This window comes from Heptranchias perlo, chromosome 36, assembly GCF_035084215.1.
Source record: "Heptranchias perlo isolate sHepPer1 chromosome 36, sHepPer1.hap1, whole genome shotgun sequence".
Lineage (NCBI taxonomy): Eukaryota > Metazoa > Chordata > Chondrichthyes > Hexanchiformes > Hexanchidae > Heptranchias > Heptranchias perlo.
In genome coordinates, this window is record NC_090360.1 from 24078175 (window position 1) to 24105862 (window position 27688).

At 47.8% G+C, this 27688-nt stretch overlaps 1 protein-coding gene across 3 annotated transcripts in view; it reads left to right on the top strand.

Moving 5' to 3' along the window:
• The first annotated feature begins 14400 nt into the window (after positions 1-14400).
• Positions 14401-27688, top strand: part of tbrg1 (transforming growth factor beta regulator 1) — an 83420-nt gene continuing 70132 nt past the window's right edge. The window contains exons 1-3 of one of the 3 annotated variants that reach the window (XM_067972768.1): positions 14401-14602; positions 17278-17444; positions 22930-22987. In XM_067972768.1, the coding sequence (XP_067828869.1) occupies positions 14492-14602; positions 17278-17444; positions 22930-22987 (336 nt within the window). In that variant the 5' untranslated portion in view covers positions 14401-14491. Of the gene's footprint in view, positions 14603-17277; positions 17445-22929; positions 22988-27688 lie in introns of those variants that run through there. The other 2 variants (XM_067972769.1, XM_067972770.1) reach the window with 2 other exon arrangements.

Sequence of the window (27688 nt, forward strand, 5' to 3'; positions counted from 1 at the left end):
GGGGGTGGGGGAGAGGGGGGGGGTGGGGGAGAGGGGGAGAGGGGGAGAGAGGCCGGGGGTGAGGGGGGAGAGAGAGGCCGGGGTGGGGGGGGGTGGAGAGGCCGGGGCGGGGAGAGAGGCCGGGGGGGGGGGGGGGGTGGAGAGGCCGGGGCGGGGAGAGAGGCCGGGGGGGGGGGGGGGGGTGGAGAGGCCGGGGCGGGGAGAGAGGCCGGCGGGGGGGGGGGGGGAAAGAACAAAAAGGGAAGGTGTTCTGATAGGATGGAGGGCAGGAGCGATTAAATGATAAAAGGGATGATGGTACAAGGCAAGAAGAGTGGTAATGGGACAAGTAAAAAAACAAAAGAGCCATAACAATATAAACTACATATTAAAAAACTTAGAAACATAGAAAATAGGAGCAAGAGTAGGCCATTCGGCCCTTCGGGCCTGCTCCGCCATTCAAAATGATCATGGCTGATCGTCTAACTCAGTACCCTGTTCCCGCTTTTCCCCATATCCCTTGATCCCTTTAGCATTAAGAAATATATCTATCTCCTTCTTGAATACATCTAATGACTTGGCCTCCACTGCCTTCTGTGGTAGAGAATTCCACAGGTTCACCACCCTCTGAGTGAAGAAATTTCTCCTCATCTCGGTTCTGAATAGCATACCCCGTATCCTGAGACTGTGACCCCTGGTGCTGGACTCCCCAGCCATCGGGAACATCCTCCCTGCATCTAGTCTGTCTAGTCCTGGTAGAATTTTATATGTTTTGATGAGATAGAAACCTAGATATTCCATTTAGCACCTTCTGAAACTCCAGACTCAGTGAAAACATGTTTCATTCATCATGCGTTTCACCCTAACATACATCAAAACAATTTGAGAACATCCAATAGATTTCTGTACATACAAGAACTTACAGAAAGGATTTCCTGGTCCTGGGTAATGATGTCCTTTGAATGCTGCCATCAGCCCAGGGTTAATACCAATCGAAAACAAACAGCAGACTCAGCTTAGATTGGAATGGAAATTACAACCAGTAGGTCACGAAAAATAAAATATTTCTGGCTAAAACACTCGGTAATCGTGCTTTCCCAACTCTAGCAGATTTTGTTGGTGACAGTATACACAGCCAGTATACACATCTTTCTCCCCCCGCCCCCCCCCCCACAAGAAAGATATTGCAGTTACACTGGTGCTAGTCATCCTCTGGTGCCTTGCAGAAGTGGCCAATTCTCATGGGTCACCCTTGACATTGAGTGTTAGCAATATGTCCCTCCATGGGACATCACCGCTTATCCCAATCCTGTCTTCACTGAGTACTTCCAGCAATGGGAAGCCAAGCATGAGTTGACATTTTGCAATGCATTCTGCGCAGTGGGCACATCATATGGCTCCACTTTCCCTTAAAGGTTTTCTGTGGAATTTTAGCCCCAAATTTTAAAGTAAAATTCCTATTGTGATATAGTAATCAAAACACTAACAACACCGAATTCAATTATGCTCTTTTTTGATAGCAGATAGGAGCTATTTGACTGGTATCTCCTGCTAAAATCAGCTATATTTTATCTACCATTACAGTAAGGAATTGTCTGGATTCAGCAAGTCAAACCATCAAAATACAACAGCAACAAAGTCATTGTTTCTAACACATGTTTTCGAACTAATTTTCACCTCCACATCATTCACCATCTGAGAGGAGATGCCTGCACCCGGGCATCTCCCATTGTATTCTTGAAGCAGCCACTCGGAGGTGCACAAAAATGGCGTGGGTCAGTTTGCCCTCCAAACTTTCCTTCCTTGGAGAACAACGTCAACTCTGACCATTACCTTCAGATTTCCTAGCTAAGATACCCACTCATAACTATTTTGATGTAAAAAGTTTAAGAACCAAAATTCTGTGGAGAAAATTATAACCTAAAAATGGTATGTGCAGTGACTATTCCAACGTATAGCAGAAGACATAGTAAATCTGCCCCAGGTACTCATCCTGGACCAGTATGCTTGTTTTCAAACTCACGTTGAATTTCCTTTACATCAGCGGAGAGCAGGTTAGCTGCTCCATCATCTCTAATGCTACTGTAGATGCAACTGCACAAGTGATGGTCCATTGTGATGGTCCATTGTGATTTATGCTCTGACCTTCCATTGGAGTGAGGAAGTACCTGCCCTTTCTTTGGTATGTATGAGATCAGGAACTTGCCATGAGAAACTACAGCTGCCTCACCATAATTAACAGGGTTTAGATTGGTTAATTATACAAGGCAAGCATGATAAAGGTTTCCTGCTGCTTTCTGTGGATCGATCACCAGACCTTGGATCTTCCCATCAAGATTTCAGTCTCACATTTAAATGTTTGTTGTGCCGTTGTTACAGAGTAAGGCCACAAAATTGGCTGGGCAGAATTAAGCCATTTGTGCTCATTTTAAGCACCTCAGCATTGAAATAGAAAAGGATGTTAAAGGACTGGTCCGAACTACAACTATTCTGTGCTGCTAGTATTTTTTAAAAAATGACTACTTTTAAAGCCCTACCTTTAACTGATAAAGCAAGAAAACTTTAGCTTTCTACCTGGGAACTTTGCAGCAGATGAGCGCCATTCCCCGGTAGTGTGTTCGGCTGTGTCTGTTGACTTAAAAGTACCAGGGTTGGCCGATCTTGCTATTTAAGAGCACACTGAGGGGAAAGAAAACTGTAGATAAAGAGGAATGAGTGCGAGCTCATAGCCTCAATGGAGAAACTCAGTGTAGACATGACTTCTTAAATCTTTTAAAATATTTTAGTTAGCAATTCGAATAGACTTTGGATTCAAAAACAAATACTGAACATTGATTGACACAGGATTACCGAAGTGGCAGTCGAGGAATCTGAACCAACGCAAGTCTAAAAATGTCAGGCAAATGTACCTAATTAGATACACTGGTTATATTTCCCACACTGCTATGGCTATTCACCCTGTAATAACAACCAAATCAGTTCTAGGTAGACTAGTGACTATACTAGGCTATGTCATGTCCCACATTAATACACTGAATTAACATGACAACAGGTTAATTTTTGCCTGGTAATCTCTGTTTAGAATCGTAATTCAGATTGCAATTGAAAAAATTTACTTTTCTGTGATTACATTATCCAGAAGAGTGAGTTGAAAAGGACACCTGTGTGTCACATATCAATTATGTACCAATGATTTAAAAAATAAACCTTGAACTATGAAACTGAAGGGGGACGTTACCTCACCAATAAAGCAAAACCAGACAATGAAGCTCGGTTAATTTGAACATGTGAACAAGTAGCTTTCATCCATTTCCAGCCCAAATGACTGAAATTATTGGATTAACTTTTTTTAAAATACATTCATGGGATGTGGGCGTCGCTGGCGAGGCCGGCATTTATTGCCCATCCCTAATTGCCCTTGAGAAGGTGGTGGTGAGCCGCCTTCTTGAACCACTGCAGTCCGTGTGGTGAAGGTTCTCCCACAGTGCTGTTAGGAAGGGAGTTCCAGGATTTTGACCCAGCAACGATGAAGGAACGGCGATATATTTCCAAGTCGGGATGGTGCGTGACTTGGAGGGGAACGTGCAGTTGGTGTTATTCCCATGTGCCTGCTGCCCTTGTCTTTCTAGGTGGTAGAGGTCGTGGGTTTGGGAGGTGCTGTCGAAGAAGCCTTGGCGAGTTGCTGCAGTGCATCCTGTAGATGGTACACACTGCAGCCACAGGGCGCCGGTGGTGAAGGGGTTGAATGTTTAGGGTGGTGGATGGGGTGCCAATCAAGTGGGCTGCTTTGTCCTGGATGATGTCGAGCTTCTTGAGCGTTGTTGGAGCTGCACTCATCCAGGCAAGTGGAGAGTGTTCCATCACACTCCTGACTTGTGCCTTGTAGATGGTGGAAAGGCTTTGGGGAGTCAGGAGGTGAGTCACACGCCGCAGAATACTCAGCCTCTGACCTGCTCTTGTAGCCACAGTATTTATATGGCTGGTCCAGTTAAGTTTCTGGTCAATGGTGACCCCCAGGATGTTGATGGTGGGGAATTCGGCGATGGTAATGCCGTTGAATGTCAAGGGGAGGTGGTTAGACTCACTCTTGTTGGAGATGGTCATTGCCTGGCATTTGTCTGGCGCGAATGTTACTTGCCACTTATCAGCCCAAGCCTGGATGTTGTCCAGGTCTTGCTGCATGCGGGCACGGACTGCTTCATTAGCTGAGGGGTTGCGAATGGAACTGAACACTGTGCAGTCATCAGCGAACATCTCCATTTCTGACCTTATAATGGAGGGAAGGTCATTGATGAAGCAGCTGAAGATGGTTGGGCCTGGGACACTGCCCTGAGGAACTCCTGCAGCAATGTCCTGGGGCTGAGATGATTGGCCTCCAACAACCACTACCATCTTTCTTTGTGCCAGGTACGACTCCAGCCACTGGAGAGTTTTCCCCCTGATTCCCATTGACTTCTATTTTACTAGGGCTTCTTGGTGCCACACTCGGTCAAATGCTGCCTTGACGTCAAAGGCAGTCACTCTCACCTCACCTCTGGAATTCAGCTCTTTTGTCCATGTTTGGACCAAGGCTGTAATGAGGTCTGGAGCCAAGTGGTCCTGGCGGAACCCAAACTGAGCATCGGTGAGCAGGTTACTGGTGAGTAAGTGTCGCTTGATAGCACTGTCGACGACACCTTCCATCACTTTACTGATGATTGAGAGTAGACTGATGGGGCCGTAATTGGCTGGATTGGATTTGTCCTGCTTTTTGTGGACAGGACATACCTGGGCAATTTTCCACATTGTCGGGTAGATGCCAGTGTTGTAGCTGTACTGGAACAGCTTGGCTAGAGGGGCAGCTAGTTCTGGAGCACAAGTCTTCAACACTACAGCTGGGATGTTGTCGGGGCCCATAGCCTTTGCTGTATCCAGTGCACTCAGCCGTTTCTTGGTATCATGTGGTGCAAATCGAATTGGCCGAAGACTGGCTTCCGTGATGGTGGGGATATCGGGAGGAGGCCGAGATGGATCATCCACTCGGCATTTCTGGCTGATAATGGTTGCAAAAGCTTCAGCCTTGTCTTTTGCACTCACGTGCTGGACTCTGCCATCATTGAGGATGGGGATGTTTACAAAGCCTCCACCTCCCGTTAGTTGTTTAATTGTCTGCCACCATTCACGACTGGATGTTGCAGGACTGCAGAGCTTTGATCTGATCGATTGGTTGTAGAATCGCTTAGCTCTCTCATGTTGCTTCCGCTGTTTAACATGCATGTAGTCCTGTGTCGTAGCTGCACCAGGTTGGCACCTCATTTTTAGCCTGGTGCTGCTCCTGGCATGCTCTTCTGCACTCCTCATTGAACCAGGGTTGATCCCCTGGCTTGTTGGTAATGGTGGAGTGAGGAATATGCCAGGCCATGAGGTTACAGATTGTGCTGGAATACAATTCTGCTGCTGATGATGGCCCACAGCACCTCATGGATTCCCAGTTTTGAGCTGCTAAATCTGTTCTGAATCTATCCCATTTAGCACGGTGGTAGTGCCACACAACACGTTGGATGGTGTCCTCAGTGTGAAGACAGGACTTTGTCTCCACAAGGACTGTGCGGTGGTCACTCCTATCAATACTGTCATGGACAGATGCATCTGCGACTGGTAGATTGGTGAGGACGAGGTCAAGTAAGTTTTTCCCTCGTGTTGGTTCGCTCACCACTTGCCACAGGCCCAGTCTGGCAGCCATGTCCTTCAGGACTCGGCCAGCTCGGTCAGTAGTGGTGCTACCGAGCCACTATGGGTGGGAGAACATTGTAGTCCCCCACCCAGAGTACATTCTGTGCCCTTGCTACCCTCAGTGCTTCATCCAAGTGGTGCTCAACATGGAGGAGGACTGATTCATCAGCTGAGGAAGGGCAGTCGGTGGTAATCAGCAGGAGGTTTCCTTGCCCATGTTTGACCTGATGCCATGAGTTTTCATGGGGTCCAGAGTCAATGTTGAGGACTCCCAGGGCCACTCCCTCCTGACTGTATATACTCAACGACTGAGCCTCCTGGGTTAGAGAATTCCAAAGATTCACAACCCTCTGAGTGAAGAAATTTTTCTTCATCTCGGTCCTAAATGGCCGACCCCTTGTCATGAGACTATGACCCCTAGTTCTAGACTTTCCAGCCAGGGAAAACAGCCTCTCAGCATCTACGAATTTTATACGTTTCAATGAGATGACCTCTCATTCTTCTAAACTCCAGAGGATATGGGCCCATTCTACTAAATTCTCTCCTCACAGGACAACCCTCTCATCCCAGGAATCAATCTAGTGAACCTTCACTGCACCCTCTCCGAGGCAAGTATATCCTTCCTTAGATAAGGAGACCAAAACTGTACACAGTACTCCAGGTGTGGTCTCACCAGATCCCTGTATAATTGCAGCAAGACCTCCTTACTCTTATACTCCAACCCCCTCACAATAAAGGCTTACATACCATTTGTCTTCCTAATTGCTTGCTGTACCTGCATGTTAACTTTCTGTGATTCATGAACAAGGACACCCAAATCCTTTTGAACACCAACATTTCTTAATCTCTCACCTTTTAAAAAATATTCTGTTTTTCTATTCTTCCTACCAAAGTGACTAACCTCACATTTCCCCACATTATACTCCATCTGCCACCTTCTTGCCCACTCACTTAATCTGTCTATATCCCTTTGCAGTCTCTTTGTGTCCTCCTCACAGCTTACTTTCCCACCTAGCCTTGTATCATCAGCAAATTTGGATACATTACACTCTGTCCCTTCATTGATATAGATAGTAAATAGCTAAGGCCCAAGCACTGATCTTTGCAGCATCCCATTAGTTACACCCTGCCAACCTGAAAATGACCCGTTTATCCCTACTCTCTGTTATCTGTCTGTTAACCAATCCTCAATCCGTGCTAATATATTGCCCCCAACCCCATGAGCTCTAATCTTGTGTAACAACCTTTTGTGTGGCACCTTATCGAATGCTTTTTGAAAATCCAAATATACTACATCTACTGGTTCTCCTTTATCTACCCTGCCGGTTACACCCGCAAAAACTCTAATAGATTTGTCAAATACAATTTCCTTTTCATAAAACCATGTTGACGCTGCATGATCATTTTATGATTTTCTAAGTGCCCTGTTATTACTTCCTTAATAATGGATGAAGGAATAGAGAGCTGTGTATCTAAGTTTGCTGATGACACTAAGTTAGGAGGCACAGTAAATAGTGTAGATGGGAGCAGAAAGTTGCAAAGGGACATTGAAAGATTCAGTGAGTGGGCAAAACTGTGGCAGATGGAGTTCAATGTGGGGAAGTGTGAGGTCATCCACTTTGGACCTAAGAAAGATCAGAGTATTTTCTAAATAAGAACATAAGAAATAGGAGCAGGAGTAGGCCAATCGGCCCCTCGAGCCTGCTCCGCCATTCAATAAGATCATGGCTGATCTGGTCCTAACCTCAAATCTAAAATCATGTCCAATTTCCTGCCCGCTCCCCGTAACCCCTAATTCCCTTTACTTCTAAGAAACTGTCTATTTAGATTTGAGGTTAGGACCTACTACTCCAGGGTCACCCAGAGAGCAATGATAACCCTTCGCTTCTTTACTGCTCCCCCAATCATTGCCATAAACTTGCCCCTACCTACCCCTCACCCCCAACAAGTTACATCGAAACTACAGCATAGAAAAGAGGCCATTCGGCCCAACTGGTCTATGCCAGCATTTATGTCCCGCACGAGCCTCCTCCCACCTCTCTTCATCTAACCCTATCAGCAAACTCATCTATTCCTTTCTCCCTCTTGTGTTTCTCCAGCTTCCTCTTAAATGCATCTATGCTATTTGCCTCAACTACACCTTGTGGTAGCGCCTTCCGCATTCTCACCACTCTCTGGGTAAAGAAGTTTCTCCTGAATTCCCGATTGGATTTATTAGTGACTATCTTATATTGATGACCTCTAGTTTCGGACTCCCCCACAAGTGGAAACATTTTCTCTATGTCTATTCCATAAAACGCAATCATTAACTTAAAGGCCTCTATCAGGCCTTCTCTTATCTAGAGAAAAGACCCCCAGCCTGTTTGGTATTTCCTGATAGTTATAACCTCTCAGTTCTGGTATCACCCTTGTGAATCTTTTTTGCACCTTCTCCAGTGCCTCTATATCCTTTTTATAATATGGAGACCAGAACTGTGCACAGTACTCCAAGTGCAGTCTAAGGTTCTCCATAAGCTTAACAGAACTTCTTTGCTTTTCAATTCTATCCGTCTAGAAATGAACACGAGTGTTTAATTTGATTTCTTTATGGCCTCATTAATGAGCATCGCTACTTTTAGTGATTTGTGTATCTGTACCCCGAGATCCCTCTGCTCCTCTAGCCCATTTAGACTCTTATTATCCAAGCAGTATGTGGCCTCCTTATTCTTCCCATCAAAATGCACCACCTCACACTTATCTATAATGAAATTAATTCGTCAATTACACGCCCATTCTGTAAGTTTATTAATGTCCTTGTATTTTGACCCATTCTTCCTTTTAATTAACTACACCCCCCAATACCTATAGTGTTGTCAGCAAATTTTGAAATTGTACTTCTGATTCCCGAATCCAAATCATTAATGTAAATTGTGAACAACAGTGGTCCCAGCACTGATCCCTGTGGAACACCACTTCCCACCTTTTGCCAGTCTGAGTAGTTACCCTTAACCCTTACTCTGGTAGTGGTTTTTGGAGGCCAATCATCTCAGCCCCAGGGCATTGCTGCAGGAGTTCCTCAGGGCAGTGTCCTAGGCCCAACCATCTTCAGCTGCTTCATCAATGACCTTCCCTCCATCATAAGGTCAGAAATGGGGATGTTTGCTGATGATTGCACAGTGTTCAGTTCCATTCACAACCCCTCAAATAATAAAGCAGTCCGAGCCCACATGCAGCAAGACCTGGACAACATCCAGGCTTGGGCTCATAAGTGGCAAGTAACATTCGTGCCAGACAAGTGCCAGGCAATGACCATCTCCAACAAGAGAGAGTCTAACCACCTCCCCTTGACATTCAACGGCATTACCATCGCCGAATCCCCCACAATCAACATCCTGGGGGTCAGCATTGACCAGAAACTTAACTGGACCAGCCATATAAATACTGTGGCTACGAGAGCAGGTCAGAGGCTGGGTATTCTGTGGCGAGTGACTCACCTCCTGACTCCCCAAAGCCTTTCCACCATCTACAAGGCACAAGTCAGGAGTGTGATGGAATACTCTCCACTTGCTTGGATGAGTGCAGTTCCAACAACACTCAAGAAGCTCGACACCATCCAGGACAAAGCAGCCCACTTGATTGGCACCCCATCCACCACCCTAAACATTCACTCCCTTTACCACCGGCGCACTGTGGCTGCAGTGTGTACCATCCACAGGATGCACTGCAGCAACTCGCCAAGGCTTCTTCGACAGCACCTCCCAAACCCGCGACCTCTACCACCTAAAAGGACAAGAGCAGCAGGCACATGGGAACAACACCACCTGGACGTTCCCCTCCAAGTCACACACCATCCCGACTTGGAAATTTATCGACATTCCTTCATCGTCACTGGGTCAAAATCCTGGAACTCCCTAACAGCACTGTGGGAGAACCTTCACCACACGGACTGCAGCGGTTCAAGAAGGCGGCTCACCACCACCTTCTCAAGGGCAATTAGGGATGGGCAATAAATGCCGGCCTCGCCAGTGACACCCACATCCCATGAACGAATAAAAAAAAACAACTTCCTTCTGTGTTCCCTGGAAAAAACTCTCTCCCAAGTCATTACAAATTCCCAACTGTCTAGCCTTTGACCCTCCATTCACCACAATATTTCTGCAGCTACCGATCTGCTCAATCACACCCTCACCTCCACCTTTGATGCCCTTGTCCCCATTAAAACCATTACTCTCTCTCACCCGGGTCATTCCCCCTTGTATGGAGCTCATCTCCGCTCCCTTAAGTCCAAGGGACGCAGACTTGAACATTTATGACGGACCACTGGTTTAGCCATTCATCGCCAGATCTGGCTGAACCACATAAAGTACCATCGGGTCCTGCTCTCCTCTGCCAAAACTGCTCACTATTCCAGGAGAAACTCCCCGAACATTCGGCGATGATTGGAACCGGTCTGTGGCTTGTCCATGAACAAAAACTGTCCCCAGTATTTTTTTTGAAGTGCCAACTGTAATGCCCTTTAATTCACCGGGATCTGATCCCATTCCTTTCATTCACCGGGATCTGATCCCATTCCTTTCATTCACCGGGATCTGATCCCATTCCTTTCATTCACCGGGATCTGATCCCATTCCTTTCATTCACCGGGATCTGATCCCATTCCTTTCATTCACCGGGATCTGATCCCATTCCTTTCATTCACCGGGATCTGGTCCCATTCCTTTCATTCACCGGGATCTGATCCCATTCCTTTCATTCACCGGGATCTGATCCCATTCATCGGGATCTGATCCCATTCCTTTCATTCACCGGGATCTGGTCCCATTCCTTTCATTCACTGGGATCTGATCCCATTCCTTTCATTCACCGGGATCTGATCCCATTCCTTTCATTCACTGGGATCTGATCCCATTCATCGGGATCTGATCCCATTCCTTTCATTCACCGGGATCTGATCCCATCCCTTTCGGCCGTACTGTGCTCAGTGGATTGGAATTCAGTTACTGAGCCAGCATTGATTGGATGAAACACCAGCTCCTGAACATTGATGGGCCGAATGGGGGGAATATGGACATAATTATCAGGAAGCATCGGCATAATTTCCTGGGGAAATCTCTTAAGGCATGAGCTCCATTTTAGATGTCCTAACTTTGGAGAACATGCCCACATGTTTCCCCTCCCTCCCCAGCTCCCGTGCAGTGTTCACTTTTAGCACAATCCAGAACTCAGTTTGTTGTCACCCTAAAGGCAACTCAGAACGAGGAAAAGACACAAACCAAACACTCCCCACAAGACCCAAGAGACAACCGGGTGGGTGGAAAACGCCGAGTTACTTGGAGAATGAAGAGGACCTTACAAGGGAGCAGTTTACAAAGGGTCAGCTTACAAAGGAGCTGGTGGCCATTCAGGCATTCTTCACACACTGCTGGGGACTGACCAAGTAGCACTGAGGACAAGGAGGATGGAGGTACTTGTAGGGGAACGGAGACTTACGTGACCATGAATGCCACATTGCTGGTGTACCTTAATCTGATAGGCATTCTATCTCAACAGCCAGGCCATCAATCAGCAGCTGGCCGGATCCTGATCCTGATCCTGATCCTGATCCTGATCCTGACACTTCAGCTCACTGTTTGGATCGAGCGCCCATGAATCACACTCACTTTGACCTATTTGTCCTGGAAGCCAGATTCTGTTCCCTTGCAGGGTCCACCCTTCTCACCCTGAGTACCTGTTGGACAGTGTCCAGCAGTGTGTGGAGGATGTCAGAATGAAGCATAAAGATTCCCTAAAAAAGTAGAGACGTCTTTAATCTCCAAATAACTTGGCTTTCTTCAGTGGGCTCCAGTCAGACTGGCAGCATTCAAACCCGGGGTTCTGAGAAGCACGTTTGTGAGGCCAGTAAAGGGTTAACTAGAACCACCATCTGCTGCAATTTTCTGTAGCACCCTGGAGATCAGGCAACCCTGAGCAACAGAATCTAGAACCAAAAGAATGAAAGACTGTCCCAGCCTCTACCTTGACTGTCTGAGGTCCTCGAGCAGATTGGTGATTGTCCGATGATACAAGCAAGTCGATCGATCTGGTCACCCCCTCAGCCCTGAAGATATTATGGACTACCTCAGCGTGGATCACCCACTGGTCAGGGTGGACTACAGAGCAGCTGAGTGTGCCGACTGTAGTGTTGTCCACGCTGGCCAAATGTGGCATCAAGAGTGTCACCCCGTCGTTCAAGCACCAATGTGTCAACGTGTCATCTTGACGGAAGGACCCAGGAGGGAGTCCCACCCTGTTTCTAGACAAACCGACTACTGTCATATTGTCTTTCTGGAGACACACTGACTTACCCTGTACGAGTCTAAAAATGGATAATGTCCTATTTAACCATTCACACCTCGAGCCTGTTGAAATGCCAAGTGAACCCATCCATGTCCACTGGCCTAGAAGCCCATTCACCGTGAATTTGACCTCCACCCATATGTCAGAGCATTAGCTGAAGACCCTGATGGCTGTAGCACCAACCCCTGGAGAACACTGTGCTCCCAGGACCACCAGCTCTAGTTCAGATGCTGTGACAAAGGAGACCTGTGGAAACATTACTGGTGGAGCAAGGCTCAACTGGAGAAATATCCCCAACAGTTGAGACTTCTGGATGATTATCACTCGCTCACTCTCAGTGTGAATGGTAGATCATGATGTCACCTGTCAGTATGCCCACTAGTAGATGGTTTCTCTGATGGTCAAACCAAACCACGTTGTGAAAAACATGGAGGCTCAAGCTGCTAACGCCAAGGATTCTCACTACTCCTGGTCTCCTGGACCCAAGTGTCCAGAGTGATCCACTTCCACATGGAAGGACTGGAAATGGCCCACCATCCAGATCTGTGGTGGGCCGTCAAGGCAGGATCACTGCTTGGGGACGTGGAGCTGGACAGGGTCTCGAAGGTGACTTGTTGTGAGCTCCCTGCGTTCCAGGTCCTAATCTGGAATGAAGGGCTGGTCTGGTACAAAGGACATTGCGGTCCGGCTAAAGCCTTGAAAAGGCTGCTGTCCTTGAAGGGGACTGTAGATGGGATGTGGGCTAAGCTACAAAGTGAGACAGTGTCCCCTCCCCCCATGGGTGCCAATCCGGGAGTGCCTGAAGGTTCTGCTGGAGATACTTGTAGCCCTGCAGCAGCTCCTCCACTTGCTCACCACAGAAGCCCTCAGCATCTCCATTGCTGCTCCAGTTCCGGAAGAAATCCCCAAGGTGCACAGCAAAGGTAATTGGCGATACAAGATCCACTGGACGATAGACCCTACTCCTACATTGAGGGCACCCACACAGCCTGCTGCTGCAGTGGATGCCCTCTGAAGGTGGTCCTCACTCTGTGGCAGGGATCAACTCACCTGTGAGACATTTGCCTGCTGGTAAGTAAAGCCGGCCCAGTGGATTTGGTGGCAGGGAACACAGGATATGCACCAAACCCTGCAGGCAGGTCCACAAGACCGACATGTCCCACCATTTGGATTGTGGTGGGTGGAAAAGGACTAGTTTCCTGGGCAGTGACCTTCCTTCTGATGCTTTAACGACTGCAGTTCGCCAGCTGGATCAGTGAACTGCAAGGTGTGAAGCAGGGTGGCGGAGGCACTATGGACACTGTCTACCTTGGCCGTAACCGGAGGGAGCTGATCAAGTCTACCCACTCTGCCCTGGAGATTGGTCAGACGAGAGCAGCAACGGTCAATGCCCGAGGCCTTTGCAAGTCCCCAAGTAAAGACTCAATCCCCTGGGTGCAGGGACTTCCAGAACCGACAGTTTCAGACTCTGGGTCACCCTTGTGTTGAAGACATGAATAATCCTCAGCGACTGGAGGTCGTGGTCTGACTCAGGCTCCCAACTGGGCTTCTGGAGGCGGGAAGCCTCCAGGCAGCTTCCTTGGGCTGAACCGACAGGGAAGGTTGATAGTTAGCCCCTGGGAACAGGGATGAGGACGGCTGTACCAGCAACGGGCTCATGAATAGAAGCGTTGATTGAGTTAAACCCTCGAGACATGAGCCCCTGCCACTTGGGGAAAGTGCCGCTGAGGAACACATAACCTCCCTGGGAGTGAGAGCCCTTAGAACCCGGATGCCCCTCAGGAATTTAGGGAGCGGCTGAAGGTGGCTCCACAGTGGTGGGAGGGGAAGACTCAGATCTACAAACAGTGAACAAAGACCTGTGACTGCCCTGTGATCACCCGCAGCATAGGTGACCCTGAGCGGGGTTGAGTCCTCCGAGGGTGGAGCCCCCAAATGAGCTGGCGCCAACTGGAGACCAATGTCCCGGGGCTGGGTTGGTGTCACCGGAGGGCACAACAGATGCCTCTGGTGAAGGACCCACCAATAGAAACTGGCGGTGCTGGGGGAAACCAGCCTGATTCAGGCACCGGTAGGCACGGACACCTCAGAGTCGGCTGGTGCCCGAGGAGGACTCTTCCTCTTTATCCAGGGAGACCTCGGTACAAGTTGGTACTGGGGCTTCACCGGATGGTGTGGGCTGGGATGGCAGGGATTGGTTGGCCAGTGGCCTTAATTGTCCTCCCACTTCCTGTAGGTAGTAATAATGAATTACTTTAATTCCACTACAGTGGTGGAAATAGACGCGGCGGTGATCGGGGCTCCTTTAAGGATTAAAACCACAGGAGCCCCGACCAGCCCCGAGTATCCCCGGAAACGGCCCGAGCGCCGCCGGAAACTCCCGAGTGTCTCCGGAAATTCCCGAGTGTTCCCGAAGCGGCCCGAGCGCCGCCGACCGGCCCCGGGAAGGCCTGAGATCCGGCCGCTGCCGCGGGCCCGCTGAGTTATGGAGTCTCACAGTCTGGAGACGGAAGGGGAGATTCTCCATAAGTCGCCGATGATCCACGGGAAGGAGCAGCTCCGACACGGACACAAACCCGCCATCCTGCTGCCCGTGGTGAGTGTCCCCGCGGGGCCCAGCGCTTTCACCGGGCTTTCCTGCACTCTCTGCCCGGCAGCGGCTCGCCTCTCCCGGACACGGGTTGGGAATACAGTTGGGGAGGGGGTTGCCAACTCTCCCGGCCTGCCCTGAAGTCTCCAGGAATTGAAGATGAATCTCCCAGGCACTGCTGCAGGGAACCAGCTATTTGACTGGGTGGGGCGGTACGAGGCAGAAGGTCACCTGATGAAAGCTCCAGGAATTGGCCAATCGTTGCGGGTCGTGGTGAGGCGGCGGGCCTGGGGGTGTGTGGTGCTGGAGGGGCCAGGGATACGCTGCATTCCCCGGGGGCCCCTGGGCCGCTCACCCCCCTGGAGCGGGCCTGCCTTGGCCGCTCTCCCCACACCACAACATCTGGCTCGGTTTGGCCCTTATTAAAGGGCAATAAATTCCGGCCTTCCCAACGCCCGCATAACACAATACCGGTGCCAGTGCTGCCCCGGGATGGGATGGGATGTGCTGGAGTCACGTAAACTCCCCACATGGCCCACGGCATCAGTGATACAGATAATTTCACATTTCCCCACATTAACTTAACCTGGCTACATCCCTTTGCAGACTCTGTGTCCTCCTCACAGATTACTTTCCCACCTAGCTTTGTATCAGCAAACTTAGATACATTTCACTCGGTCCCTTCATCTAAATTATTAATATAGATTGTAAATAGCTGAGGCCCCAGCACTGATCCTTGTGGCACCCCACTAGTTACAGCCTGCCAACCTGAAAATGACCCGTTAATCCCTACTCTCTGTTGAATGTCTTTTGAAAATCCAAATGTACGACATCCACCGGTTCCCCTTGATCTACCCTGCTGGTTACATCCTCAAAATGCTCTAATAGATTTGTCAAACATGATTTCCTTTTCATAAAATTGTGTTGACTCTGCCTAATCATATTTGGATTTTCTAAGTGCCCCGTTACGATGTCCTTAATAAAAGTAGGACAGAGTCACACGGCCCCTCACTCGCTGCGGGACAGAGTCACACGGCCCTCACTCGCTGCGGGACAGAGTCACACGGCCCTCACTCGCTGCGGGACAGAGTCACACGGCCCTCACTCGCTGCGGGACAGAGTCACACGGCCCTCACTCGCTGCGGGACAGAGTCACACGGCCCTCACTCGCTGCGGGACAGAGTCATACGGCCCCTCACTCGCTGCGGGACAGAGTCACACGGCCCCTCACTCGCTGCGGGACAGAGTCACACGGCCCTCACTCGCTGCGGGACAGAGTCACACGGCCCTCACTCGCTGCGGGACAGAGTCACACGGCCCCTCACTCGCTGCGGGACAGAGTCACACGGCCCTCACTCGCTGCGGGACAGAGTCACACGGCCCTCACTCGCTGCGGGACAGAGTCACACGGCCCTCACTCGCCGCGGGACAGAGTCACACGGCCCTCACTCGCCGCGGGACAGAGTCACACGGCCCCTCTCGCCGCGGGACAGAGTCACACGGCCCTCACTCGCCGCGGGACAGAGTCACACGGCCCTCACTCACCGCGGGACAGAGTCACACGGCCCTCACTCGCTTAGCATCCCCCTGGGGAATGCAGTGTATTCCCGGCCCCTCCAGCACCATACTTAGCACGTTGCCATCAAACACACTGGAGGTGAGCCAGCTTGAGACTTGTAACAACCAACACGTCACCCTAGTGCCGGGAGTCCAAACCCGCCCTCGAAGCCCAGACTTAGTATCTCTGCTTCTACATGCTGCTTGTGGACTATTCAGGGCAAAATCTGGTTTGAGCTGTTTTAATTTTGTGAGACTGGTGCTTTCTTCGCCCTGTTGCTTCATTGGTGGATAAGTCCTCAATCAGCACCAGGATCTGTTGGTGTACGCAGGCTGAGATATGTGCGGATTTATGTAAACTCTGTGTGTGCCATCCCCGTCCCAACGTATGTACCTGAGCGGATCATGGGGGGCAAAAGGCTTGGTCACTCCTTCCCTCGTTTACACAACTCAAAACTCTCCAGATAAGTTCGGAAAGACAAAATCAAATTGTACAACTGGGTGTTTTTCGAATCTGTTCTTGGGATGCGGATGATACTGAGTAAGGCTACACGAATCGCCCAATCTATGTGGCCTGCTGGGCCAGAGGACATTAGGAATGAACCACGTGGTGTTGGCCTGGAGTTACACTGGGGCCAGACTGGGTAGAGCTGGCACATGTCCTGCCATTAAGGACACTAACTGCCATCGGACAACTTTCATGGTCGTCTCTTTTCTGATCTCAGCCCGCAAATGACCAGATTTCTTGAATTCAGTTTTAGAACTTGCCGTGGAGGGATTTGAACTCACAAAGTCCAGTACCCAAACCTCACTACAGTACCATTCCCATTCACAGTTCAAGTGGGCATAGCATAGAAATTCCACATGCCTATCATTACACAGCACTGAAATCCCAGAGTGAAACTCTTGCATCTCAATAGTTTTAACACAAAAGTCCTGGTTTGTACCCAAGCTGACTTTTTTTGCTGGTTAATGATTAGATGGATTCCATCCACTGGGTGATAATACTGCCCCAAGTGTCAGACATTGACAGGAATATTAAGTCTTTTAGTGAGTGTTTAAATATGAAAGAGTCCATTTTTTAATTAATTGGGGCTGTGTGTGTGTGTTTTTGCCCTGAATAGTCCACAAGCAGTCATTCTCCAGAGACGTCTTTATCTCCCATCGACACCATGAATTCTCTCTCCAATTTTGAATCTGAAATGGACCACGATGGACAGGGGAATTATTCTCTTTTTCCGGCCCTCGATAACGTGACGATCTTATCCGGGACCAGTGAAGCGCTGGAAACGTAAGTTTTGCAGTGAGTACTTTCATGTTTCATTAACGGGGAAGAGTGTCTTATCTTACTTTGCTTATTTAAAGGGGGGGTCTTTCTGCGATTACTCATGCTTCTCAGGCAGCCTTTGTTCTCTCCCTCGATGTCCTGGTCAACATTTACCCCTCAATCAGCACCGCTAAACCAGATTATCTGCTCATTTATCTCATTGCTGTTTGTGGGATCTTGCTATGTATTTATCTACATTATAACAGGGACTACACTGGCTGTAAAGCTCTTTGGGACGTCCTGCGAACTCTTTCATTTAAAATGTCCCCCAATTTTCTTTGTGCTCCTGGGGAAACTAACCCTGCTGGCACCAACAATCCTCTAGTATTAAGGGTTAAAAATAACTATTTCAAAACCCAAAGGCAAGTATTGAAGGCACAAAATTCAGTCTCTAGAGATCTAGAGACTTGCAGCCTCCTCAGAAATTGTAGATTTTTTTTAACACTTATTTGATGCAATGAACATGGACTTTGCATTTTTTTTCATTTAATAGGGGAATTTGCTGAGTTTTATTGAAAAATATTCTCTATTTGGGAAATTAATATTTTTATTTCTTTCACCCAGTAGCAGCAAATAATTTATTATTGTGAGGAAAAAGTTTTAATTAATTTTCTTATTATAAAAGTTGCCTATAACAATCAGCCCCGTCTGATTGACCGAGGGGTCAGTCTAGTCAGGCCTTCAGGCAGCATGTTTAGAATTGAGCCTAATCCTTCCACATCTGGCACCGCCACACACATCTGGCACTTGTGTATTTTTAGGGGGTTTCAGGACAGGTTCCGCTGGAAAATGTTGAAACTGTGTCATGTCGTATTCCCTGTGGGATGCGCCCGGGATCTGAGAGCAGGTGGGATTGCAAGGTCTGGCAGCAGGAGTCCGGGAACACTGGTGAATGAGGTTCAGGGATTACTGGGAGAGGGGTCCTGGGATCCAGCAAAATTGGGGAGGGGAGTCTTCAGATCAGGGAATGCAGTCTCGTAGGGTCTTTAAGCACTGAGGGGGTCCTGTGATTTGAGAGCGGGGAATAAAGTTTAGAAAGGGGAGGTGTTCTTGGCTCCAGTAAGGGGGAGAGGTGATTTTGAGCACATGGGGTTTGCTGGAATCTGGCAGTATTGGGGAGCAGAGTCTAGCAGCCTTTTGGAGGAGGGGGACTCGGGAGTTTGACTCCAACTGCCCCGTACCTCTCTTGGACCATCAGGTTCCCCCCACTCCAACCCAATGTTCCTGTTTGTCAGCCCCAGCCTTTTAGCGCTCTGATCCTTCCCAACGCTTACCCTGTCCTCACCTGGCCCAGTCTTTATGTTCCTGCCTCACAGCATAAAGCAGTTACGGGAAAACTTGGCGGGCAATTGATGGAAAATGACAGTTGAGGTGTGTATTTTCTGGACATGTGATCTCAGCTTGCGTCGACAGAGGAATATTTACCCTTCAGTGAATTATTAGTGAAGATTGTTGAATTATACACTCTTTGATAAACATAAATTTCCATAAACAAAAAAATATGATTGCAGTAAACACTCAAAAGTTAATCATTTTCTCGGTTAAGTCCTTATGCCTCAAGAATGGTTTCGAAGAGAGAGATTTTTTAGAAATGAATTTTCAATCAAAGTAACGAGGAGAGTGACTGAAAAAGAAACACATTCTCGATAAATAATATCTTGGTTTTGTTTAGTGTCAAGAAAGAAATCACTCCTCTACTCACGATGCTGGCTGCCTGAGCAGTTCATAGCAGTACTTCATAAAAAGGAGAGGTTTACAGAACAGATGGAGGCCATTCAGCCCATCGTGTCTGTGCCGGCTCTTTGGCTAGAACTAATCCCACTGTCCCACAGCCCTGTATCTTCTGCTGCTTCAAATATTTATCCAATTTTCCCTTAAAAGATGCAGTGGTCCCTCTCCCTCAGCCACTCCCAGTGGCAGTGCATTCCATGGTCCAACAACCCTCTGTGTAAAGAAATTTATCCTAACCCCTCTCCTCACTCTGTGACAATTTTAAATTGATGACCCTTCATCCCTAACCAGAGGAAATAGCCTTTCCCTATTCACACTATCAAAATCTTTCATGATTTCATAAAATCTCTATTAAATCTCCTCTTGGCCTCTCTGCTCCAGTGGAAATCGTCCCAGTATCTCACATCTGACCTCATAACTATAGTTTCCCATCCCTGGCATCACCCTGGTGAATCTACGCTGTACACTCTCTATGGCTTTAATGTTCATTCTATAATTGGCATGCAAAACTGCACCAGTACTCTAACCAGTGTTTTGTACAAATTAATCATTACTTCTTTACTCTTGTAGTCTGTGCCTCTATTTATAAAACCCAAAATGCTCTTGGCCTTTTTTACGGCTTTATCCACCTGCCCTCGCACTTTCAGGGAATTATGTATTTGAATCCCTCGGTGTCTCTTCATTTACTGACATTAAATTGGATCTGTAACATGTCTGCCCAATCTGCTAAACTGTCTGTGTCTTGCTGAAGTCTTTGTCATTTGTTAAGCCTCTGACTTTGTGATTATATTGAGAACAAAAATGGACCCAGCACTGGCCCCTGGGGCACACCACTTCCAACCCATCTCCAATCTGAACAACACCCATTTACTCTAACTCTGTTTTCTGTCTGTCAGCCAACTCTCTATCCATGTTGCTACGTTCCCTCTTTATACCATATGCCTGAATTTCACTAGCCAGCCTCTTGTGAGACACAGTATCAAAAATCCATATACACGACATCCACTGCATTCCCTTTATCTGTACAGTCAGTCACTTCTTCAAACATCAAATTTGTCAAACACAACTTGCCTTTAACAAATCCTTGTTGGCTGCCCTCGATTATCTCATGAATCTGTAAATGCTCATCAATTTTACCTCAAATTATGGATTCCACTAGTTTGCCCACAGCTGATGTTAGATTAACTGGTCTACAGATCCCCGGTGTTACATCAGCCACTCTCCAGTCCAACAAAGCAATTTGTATATTTAAGGAGGATTGAAAAGCTATCTCCTCTGACAACTTTCAGCAGCCCAGAGTGCAGCCATCGAGGTCTGGTGACTGATCCACCTTCAGTTCTGCTCATTTTTTTCAGAACCAATTCCTTTTCTACACTTATCGCTTACAAATGTTCCATATCCTCCTCTAGCACACCTACATTCTTATTTATAAAAACCGATGCAAAATATTTTTATTTCATATCTCCACTGTACTTTAATTCTCCCCAAATTATACTCCCTCATTCATCCCCGAGTGTTTCTACTCTCTCTCTAACTATTCATTTACTTTTTATTTGCTTTTAAAAGCCCTCAGTATTTTCTTTTATATTATCTTATTTTATATTATATTATTTTAGCCCTTGTAATCTCCCTTTTCACATTCCCACGACACTTTCTATAGTCCCCCTGATTATCTTTACTACTGTTAGCCTTAATTTTATCATTTGCCTCCATTTTAAGTTTCAGTTTAGTTTTAATCTCTCCATCTTATATTGAATATTTCCTAGTGCTGATCTATCGACTTATTGCTAAATTTTCTGCCCTGTTAATTTGAGCCAAATCTCTTCTCGTTTCAACTTTTGCCTTTTTCCAGTCCAGCCCACTTAGCTTGGACTCTTCATCGTCCTTTTCTGTTCTTACTTTGAACCTAACTGTGTTGTGGTCGCAATTTCCCAATTGCTTTCCTACTCTCACATCAGTTATTTGCCTCATTTCATTTCCCTGAATTAAATCAAGCAATACTTCTCCTTGTTGGGCTAAAAACAGACTGATCTAGGAAGCAGTCCTGTTGCATGCTTAAAAGCGTTCCCCACTTTGACCACATGTGGTACCTTTATTCCAGTCTACCTTGGGATCTCAGATCTCAATCTCATCTCCACTCTTCAATGTACACACTAAGAATTGTACCAGTTCCTTTCCTTTTCCTTAACTCTATCCACAAAGATTCTGCTCAATCCTTAAGCTCTAGCGCGGGGATATAATCTTGTATTAACCTTTAAACCCCATCCTTTTTTTGTCTCTGTCTCTCCTAAACATGGAATATTAAGTTCCCCTATGTCAATGGCCACCTCATACTTGTCCAGCAGTGATGCTGGGCCTATTGAAGTTTCAAGCCTGAGGTGGATAGAGAGGCCCTGACCGCATCTTCTCTAACTCTCTGGCTTCTTCCCCCTCATGTGGTTGTGTTTGTCCCACCCTTAGGGTTGAAGTCAGTACATCCCTTTTTGTCCTTTTTCTGAATTGACGCCATGTCGCAGCCCACTCCCTGTCTCTGGTGCTGCTTCCCCTCTCCCGGTTCCTCTTCCCTGTCTACACATTGGCACTCCCTCTCTCGGTTTCTTCAACTCCTCCCCTTGCAACACCCACTGTCACTGCCCAGTGACTGCCTATGTACGTCCTTCTGTTCCCTTGTCCCTTTACTCTCTGTCCAAAAGTGTAGACTAGAGAAACAGTTTTTTGGTTTTTATAAAATGAAAAGGAAAGAACTTGCATTTATATAGCCCCTTTCACAACCTCAGGACATCCCAAAGTGCTTTACAGCCAATTAATTACTTTTGAACTGTTGTAATGTAGGAAACGCAGCAGCAAGGTCCCACAAACAGCAATGTGATAATGACCAGATGATCCGTTTTAGTGATGTTGGTTGAGAGATAAATATTGGTCAGGACACCGTGAGAACTCCTCTGCTCTTCTTCGAAGTAGTGGCATGGGATCTTTTACATCTACCTGAGAGGCCAGACGGGGCTTCCCTTTAACGTCTCAGCCGAAAGATGGCGCCTCCGACAGTGCAGCACTCCTTCACTACTGCACTGGAGCGTCCTCGCCCTCCCTGTCATAGGTGTGTGAAGAATACAAAAGGACATAGGGTGAGAACAGAGAAATGGCATGAGAGTGGACAGCTCTACCTGAAGAGTTTGCTCTGGCTCTGGCTCTGGCTCTGGCTCTGGCACTGGCACTGGCACTGGCATGCTGAGGCAGAGGATTGCCTCCTGTAAATTCTATGACTAATGTGATTGGAATTCCGAGAATTGGTGGTGTTTTGAAGTTAGCAGTACAGGAAGAGAAGTGGGACGTGAAAGTTAATAGGAAGGGCCAGTGACACCGAAAATGCCATCAAAGTGAACCTGTATGTATTCTTTATTGAATAATAAATCTTGGGGTGGACTCCTGCAAGGCTCTAAGAGCGTTTCAGATGATTTCCTAAATCATGATAACAAATCTCGAGTGGTTTATGAATGTTTTCCTGGGGTTATATTAAAGCCTGTCACATACTCTTTGGATGCTGAGTCATACAGGTCCCAGGTTCGCAGCCTGGTTGGTGCTGAATTAGCTGATCTCAGGCAGGGGAACGGAAGGGGAGCTACTGTTGGCCTCAGTATCCATGGGCTAGGGAAGGAAATGAACCAGAAGCTTGGCATCATCTAACCACCGTCTCCTGTTTTTTATTTCTCCCTACTAGTGAACCAACAGCGGATGTGAGTGACAAGCCAAACATGACCTGGTTGGATGCTGCGCAGGTATTCACTGTTCTTCATGCAACGTACGAACCTGTCTGGTATATTGTCCTTCATGTCGCGAACGATTGGATCACCAGACGTTTCTCGTATCGCTGTTGGCCGATGAGACCATTGTGGGAACCATCGCTATTTGGTACTGGTCATGGTGACGCACGGGCTGGTTAGAGGCGCTGGTCACGGTGACGCACGGGCTGGTTAGAGGCGCTGGTCACGGTGACGCACGGGCTGGTTAGAGGCGCTGGTCACGGTGACGCACTGGCTGGTTAGAGGCTCTGGTCACGGTGACGCACGGGCTGGTTAGAGGCGCTGGTCACGGTGACGCACGGGCTGGTTAGAGGCGCTGGTCACGGTGACGCACGGGCTGGTTAGAGGCTCCGTCGCTGCGGCCATTGTGGGGCTTTCCTGCTTTCTCCTCACTTGCACAGACGCTTGTTTTGAAAGTGAGAGATGCCAGCAGGCAGGGCGATGCTCCATCGTGGCCTCTCCAGGGCTGTGTCCTCATATTCATCAGTCGTTGCATACCTGCCCGCCCTACATCTCCATGACCTTGTGTGTGGCGGCCAGCACGGCCCATATTCGTTTGAAACGCATTGGTTGCTGCTCCCTTGAAGAGTTCCCAGCACCAAAACAGACCCTCATAAACCACAGAACCCAAATGCTCTCAGACTCTACTCTTCTCCAAGAACCTCCTAACACTCTCACTATTCAGAGATCCAACCCTACAGTCTCCTCCCTCTTGCTGAATGTTATGGACCTTGGCCATGGGATTCTCCCAGACTAGCTCCCATATCCAGGCCCCTCTGTACTCCCAGACTCTTTCTTCTGCTCATAGAGTTATACAGCACGGATAGAGGCCCTTCGGCCCATCGTGTCCACGCCGGCCATCAAGCCCTGTCTACTCTAATCCCATATTCCAGCATTTGGTCCGTAGCCTTGTATGCTATGGCATTTCAAGTGCTCATCCAAATGCTTCTTGAATGTTGTGAGGGTTCCTGCCTCCACAACCCTTTCAGGCAGTGAGTTCCAGACTCCAACCACCCTCTGGGTGAAAAAGTTCTTTCTCAAATCCCCTCTAAACCTCCCGCCTTTTACCTTGAATCTATGTCCCCTTGTTATAGAACCCTCAACGAAGTCTGAGGGTTCTATCTGAGTACCCACACTCCAGCCATCTATTCCCACCAAATGGTCATAAGCCTCATCCTTAAGCCCCACCATGTGCTCCCAAGCCCCACACCTGACTTCTTCCCAGCACCAGTTTCCTTTCCCCCCCACCCCCCAGTCCAAGTACCCAGCCCTCCACCTTTGGTCAAACTTGCACCTATTCCAGCAGTGTCTCTCTGCCTAATTCCGATATCCACCTCTGACCAGTCATGGGTTAGTTACCATCTTGGTGGAGGGTAGATAAGGGGGAACCAGTGGATGTAGTATATTTGGATTTTCAAAAGGCATTTGATAAGGTGCCACACCAGAGGATGTTACACAAGATTAGGGCTCATGGGGTTGAGGGTAATATAATAGAATGGATTTAGGATTGGTTAACGGACAGAAAATAGAGAGTAGGAATAAACGGGTCATTTTTGGGTTGGCCGGTTATAACTAGTGGGGTGCTGCGAGGATTGGTGCTTGGTCCTCAGCTGTTTACAATATATATTAATGACTTAGATGAGGGGACTGAGTGTAATGTCTACAAATTTGCTAACGATACAAAGCTAGGTGGGAAAGTAAGCTGTGAGGAGGACGCAAAGAGACTGCAAAGGGATATAGACAGGTTAAGTGAGTGGGCGAGAAGGTGGTAGATGGAGTATAATGTGGGGAAATGTGAAATTATCCATTTTGGTAGGAAGAATAGAAAAGCAGAATATTTTTCAAAAGGTGAGAGACTAAGAAATGTTGGTGTTCAGAGGGATTCATGTGACCTTGTACACGAATCACAGAAAGTTAACATGCAGGTACAACAAGCAATTAGGAAGGCAAATGGGATGTTAGCCTTTATTGCAAGGGGGTTGGAGTATAAGAGTAAGGAGGTCTTGCTGCAATTATATAGGGTTGTGGTGAGACCACACCTTGAGTACTGTGTACAGTTTTGGTCTCCTTACCTAATCTTGCTTTAGAGGCAGTTCAACGAAGGTTCATGAGATTGATTCCTGGGATGAGAGGATTGTCCTATGAGGAGAGATTGAGTAGAATGGGCCTATATTCTCTGGAGTTTAGAAGAATGAGAAGTGATCTCATTGAAATGTATAAAATTCTGAGTGTGCTTGACAGGGTAGATGCTGAGAGGTTGTTTCCCCTGGTTGTAGAGTCTAGAACTAGGGGGCGTAGTCTCAGGATAAGGGGTCGGCCATTTAGGACTGAGATGAGGAAAAATTTCTTCACTCAGAGGGTTGTGAATCTTTGGAATTCTCTACCCCAGGGGGCTGTAGATGCTCAGTCGTTGAGTATATTCACGATTGAGATTGATAGATTTTTGGATACTGAGGGAATCAAGGGATTGGGCGGGAAAGTGGAGTTGAAATCGAGGATCAGACATGATCTTATTGAATGGCAGAGCAGGCTCGAGGGGCCAAATGGCCTACTCCTGCTCCTATTTTTTATGATCTTAGTCTCTGGGGTTTTAAAAAAAGCTAAAAATAGAAATTGAGTACCTCAATAAAGAAACGTGTGTTAGAGTCGCACAGAAACATTGCAGGGTACACAAGAGTGGAGACAGAATGAGAGTTTTACAGAGTGAGAGAAAGAGTCCGAGACAAATAGAGACACAAATACCACAGTGAGAACTGTGTGAGATCCATCTATAGAGAGAGAGGAAAATGAGTGCAAGGTAAACAGTTAGAGTGGCCAACACAAGCAAATTTGAGAGTAAGTTCTACTGAGCAAAACAGCTGCAGGAACAGCTTGGCCAGGGTAGGGGCCAGCTCTGGTGCCCAGACAGTGCTGAAGACTGATGAACCAGAGCTAGCCTCTCCCCTAGCCAAGCTGTTCCTGTTCAGATATGACACTCGGTCTACCCCACAATGTAGAAGATTATGTGGAGGTATGTCCTATCCACAAAGAACAGGACAAATCTAAACTGGCCAATCACTGCTCTATCAACCTCCTCCCTATCATCAGTAAAGTGATGGATGGAGTCATCGATAATACATCAAGCAATACCTACTCATCAATAACCTGCTCACTGACGTTCAATTCAGGTTCCGCCAGAACTATGCGGCTCCAAACCTCATCACAGCCTTGATCCAGACATGGACGCAAGAGCTGAATATCAGAGGAGAGATGAGAGTAGCTGCCCTCGACAACAAGGCAGCATTCGGAGGCATGGTTATCTGAGGCCAATCGTCACAGCTCCAGGACTTATTGCATGAATTCCCCAGGGAAGCATCCTCAGTCCACCCATTTTCAGTCCTGCATTACTGACCTTTCCTCCATATGACCATCCCACAGTGTTCAGGTCCATTCACAGCTCCTCTGATATTGAAGCCAGCCCATGCCCGCCTACAGCAGGACCTAGATCACATCCAGTCTTGGGATAAATGGCTGGTAACATTTGTGCCACATAAGTGCCAGATAATGACCGTTTTGAACAAGAGAAAGCCCAGCCACCTCCCCTTGACCTTCAGTGGCGCCATTGTCAAGTCCTGCACTATCAGCATCCTGAGGGTCATCATTGACTAAAGGTGAACTGGATCAGCCATATCAATACTGTGACTACAAGAACAAGGCAGAGGCTGGGTATTCTGCAACCAGTGGCTCACTCTCCTGCCCCTGCAAACAATTCCACCATCTACAAGGCTCAAGTCAGGAGTGTGATGGATACTCCACTCGCCTGGATTGGCGCAGCAGCAAAAAACTCAAGAAGTTTCACACCATCCAGGACAGATGAGTTTGTTTGATTGGTGCCCCTAATACTGGAGTTAGTATTCACTCCCTCCACCACCACTGTGGCTGTAGTGTGTATGATCTATGGGATGCACTGCAGCAACTCCCTTCCCTGCGACCTCCACCACCAAGAAGAGCAAGAGCAGCAATGTTATGGGAACACCATCACCTGCACGTTCTCCACCAAGTCTCACACCATCCTGACTTGGACATATATCGCCATTCCTTCATCGACGCTGGGTCAAAATCCTGGAATTAACTACTTAACAGCACTGGGAGCACCTTCACACGCGGACTGCATTGGTTTAAGAACGCCCACCACCACCTCAGGGCAACCAGGGATGGGCAATAAATGCCAGGGATGGGCAATAAATGCCAGCGATGCCCACATCCTCACCACCCCGCCCTCACAACATCCAACTGTTTAAGGGGATTTTGCCTCCACTGTCACACTCTGTTCCACTCCCAGGCTTGAGATGGGACCACACTAAGCATCACGACCGCACTCCCATTCACCAGACCGCCCGTCAGCAATGTCACGGGGCATCTGATCGGGTACGTTGCTCTAACCTTGTACTCCTACTCATTGTGAGCAACATTGCGCTCTTGTTTTGATTAACCTAAACATAATATTTTATATTCAGCTCACTGTACAGCACAAAGTGATCAAATTGATTTGTTTAATTTGGTGATAAGTACAAAAATGTCACTGCATCATGTTGCAGATTCAGCCCAGACTAATGAAAATCAGTGCTGGCCGTAGGGTTTCTGTGTAAAATGAGTTAGGCAGAATCTCAAAATCTCAGTCCAGTTCTCAGTGGGAAC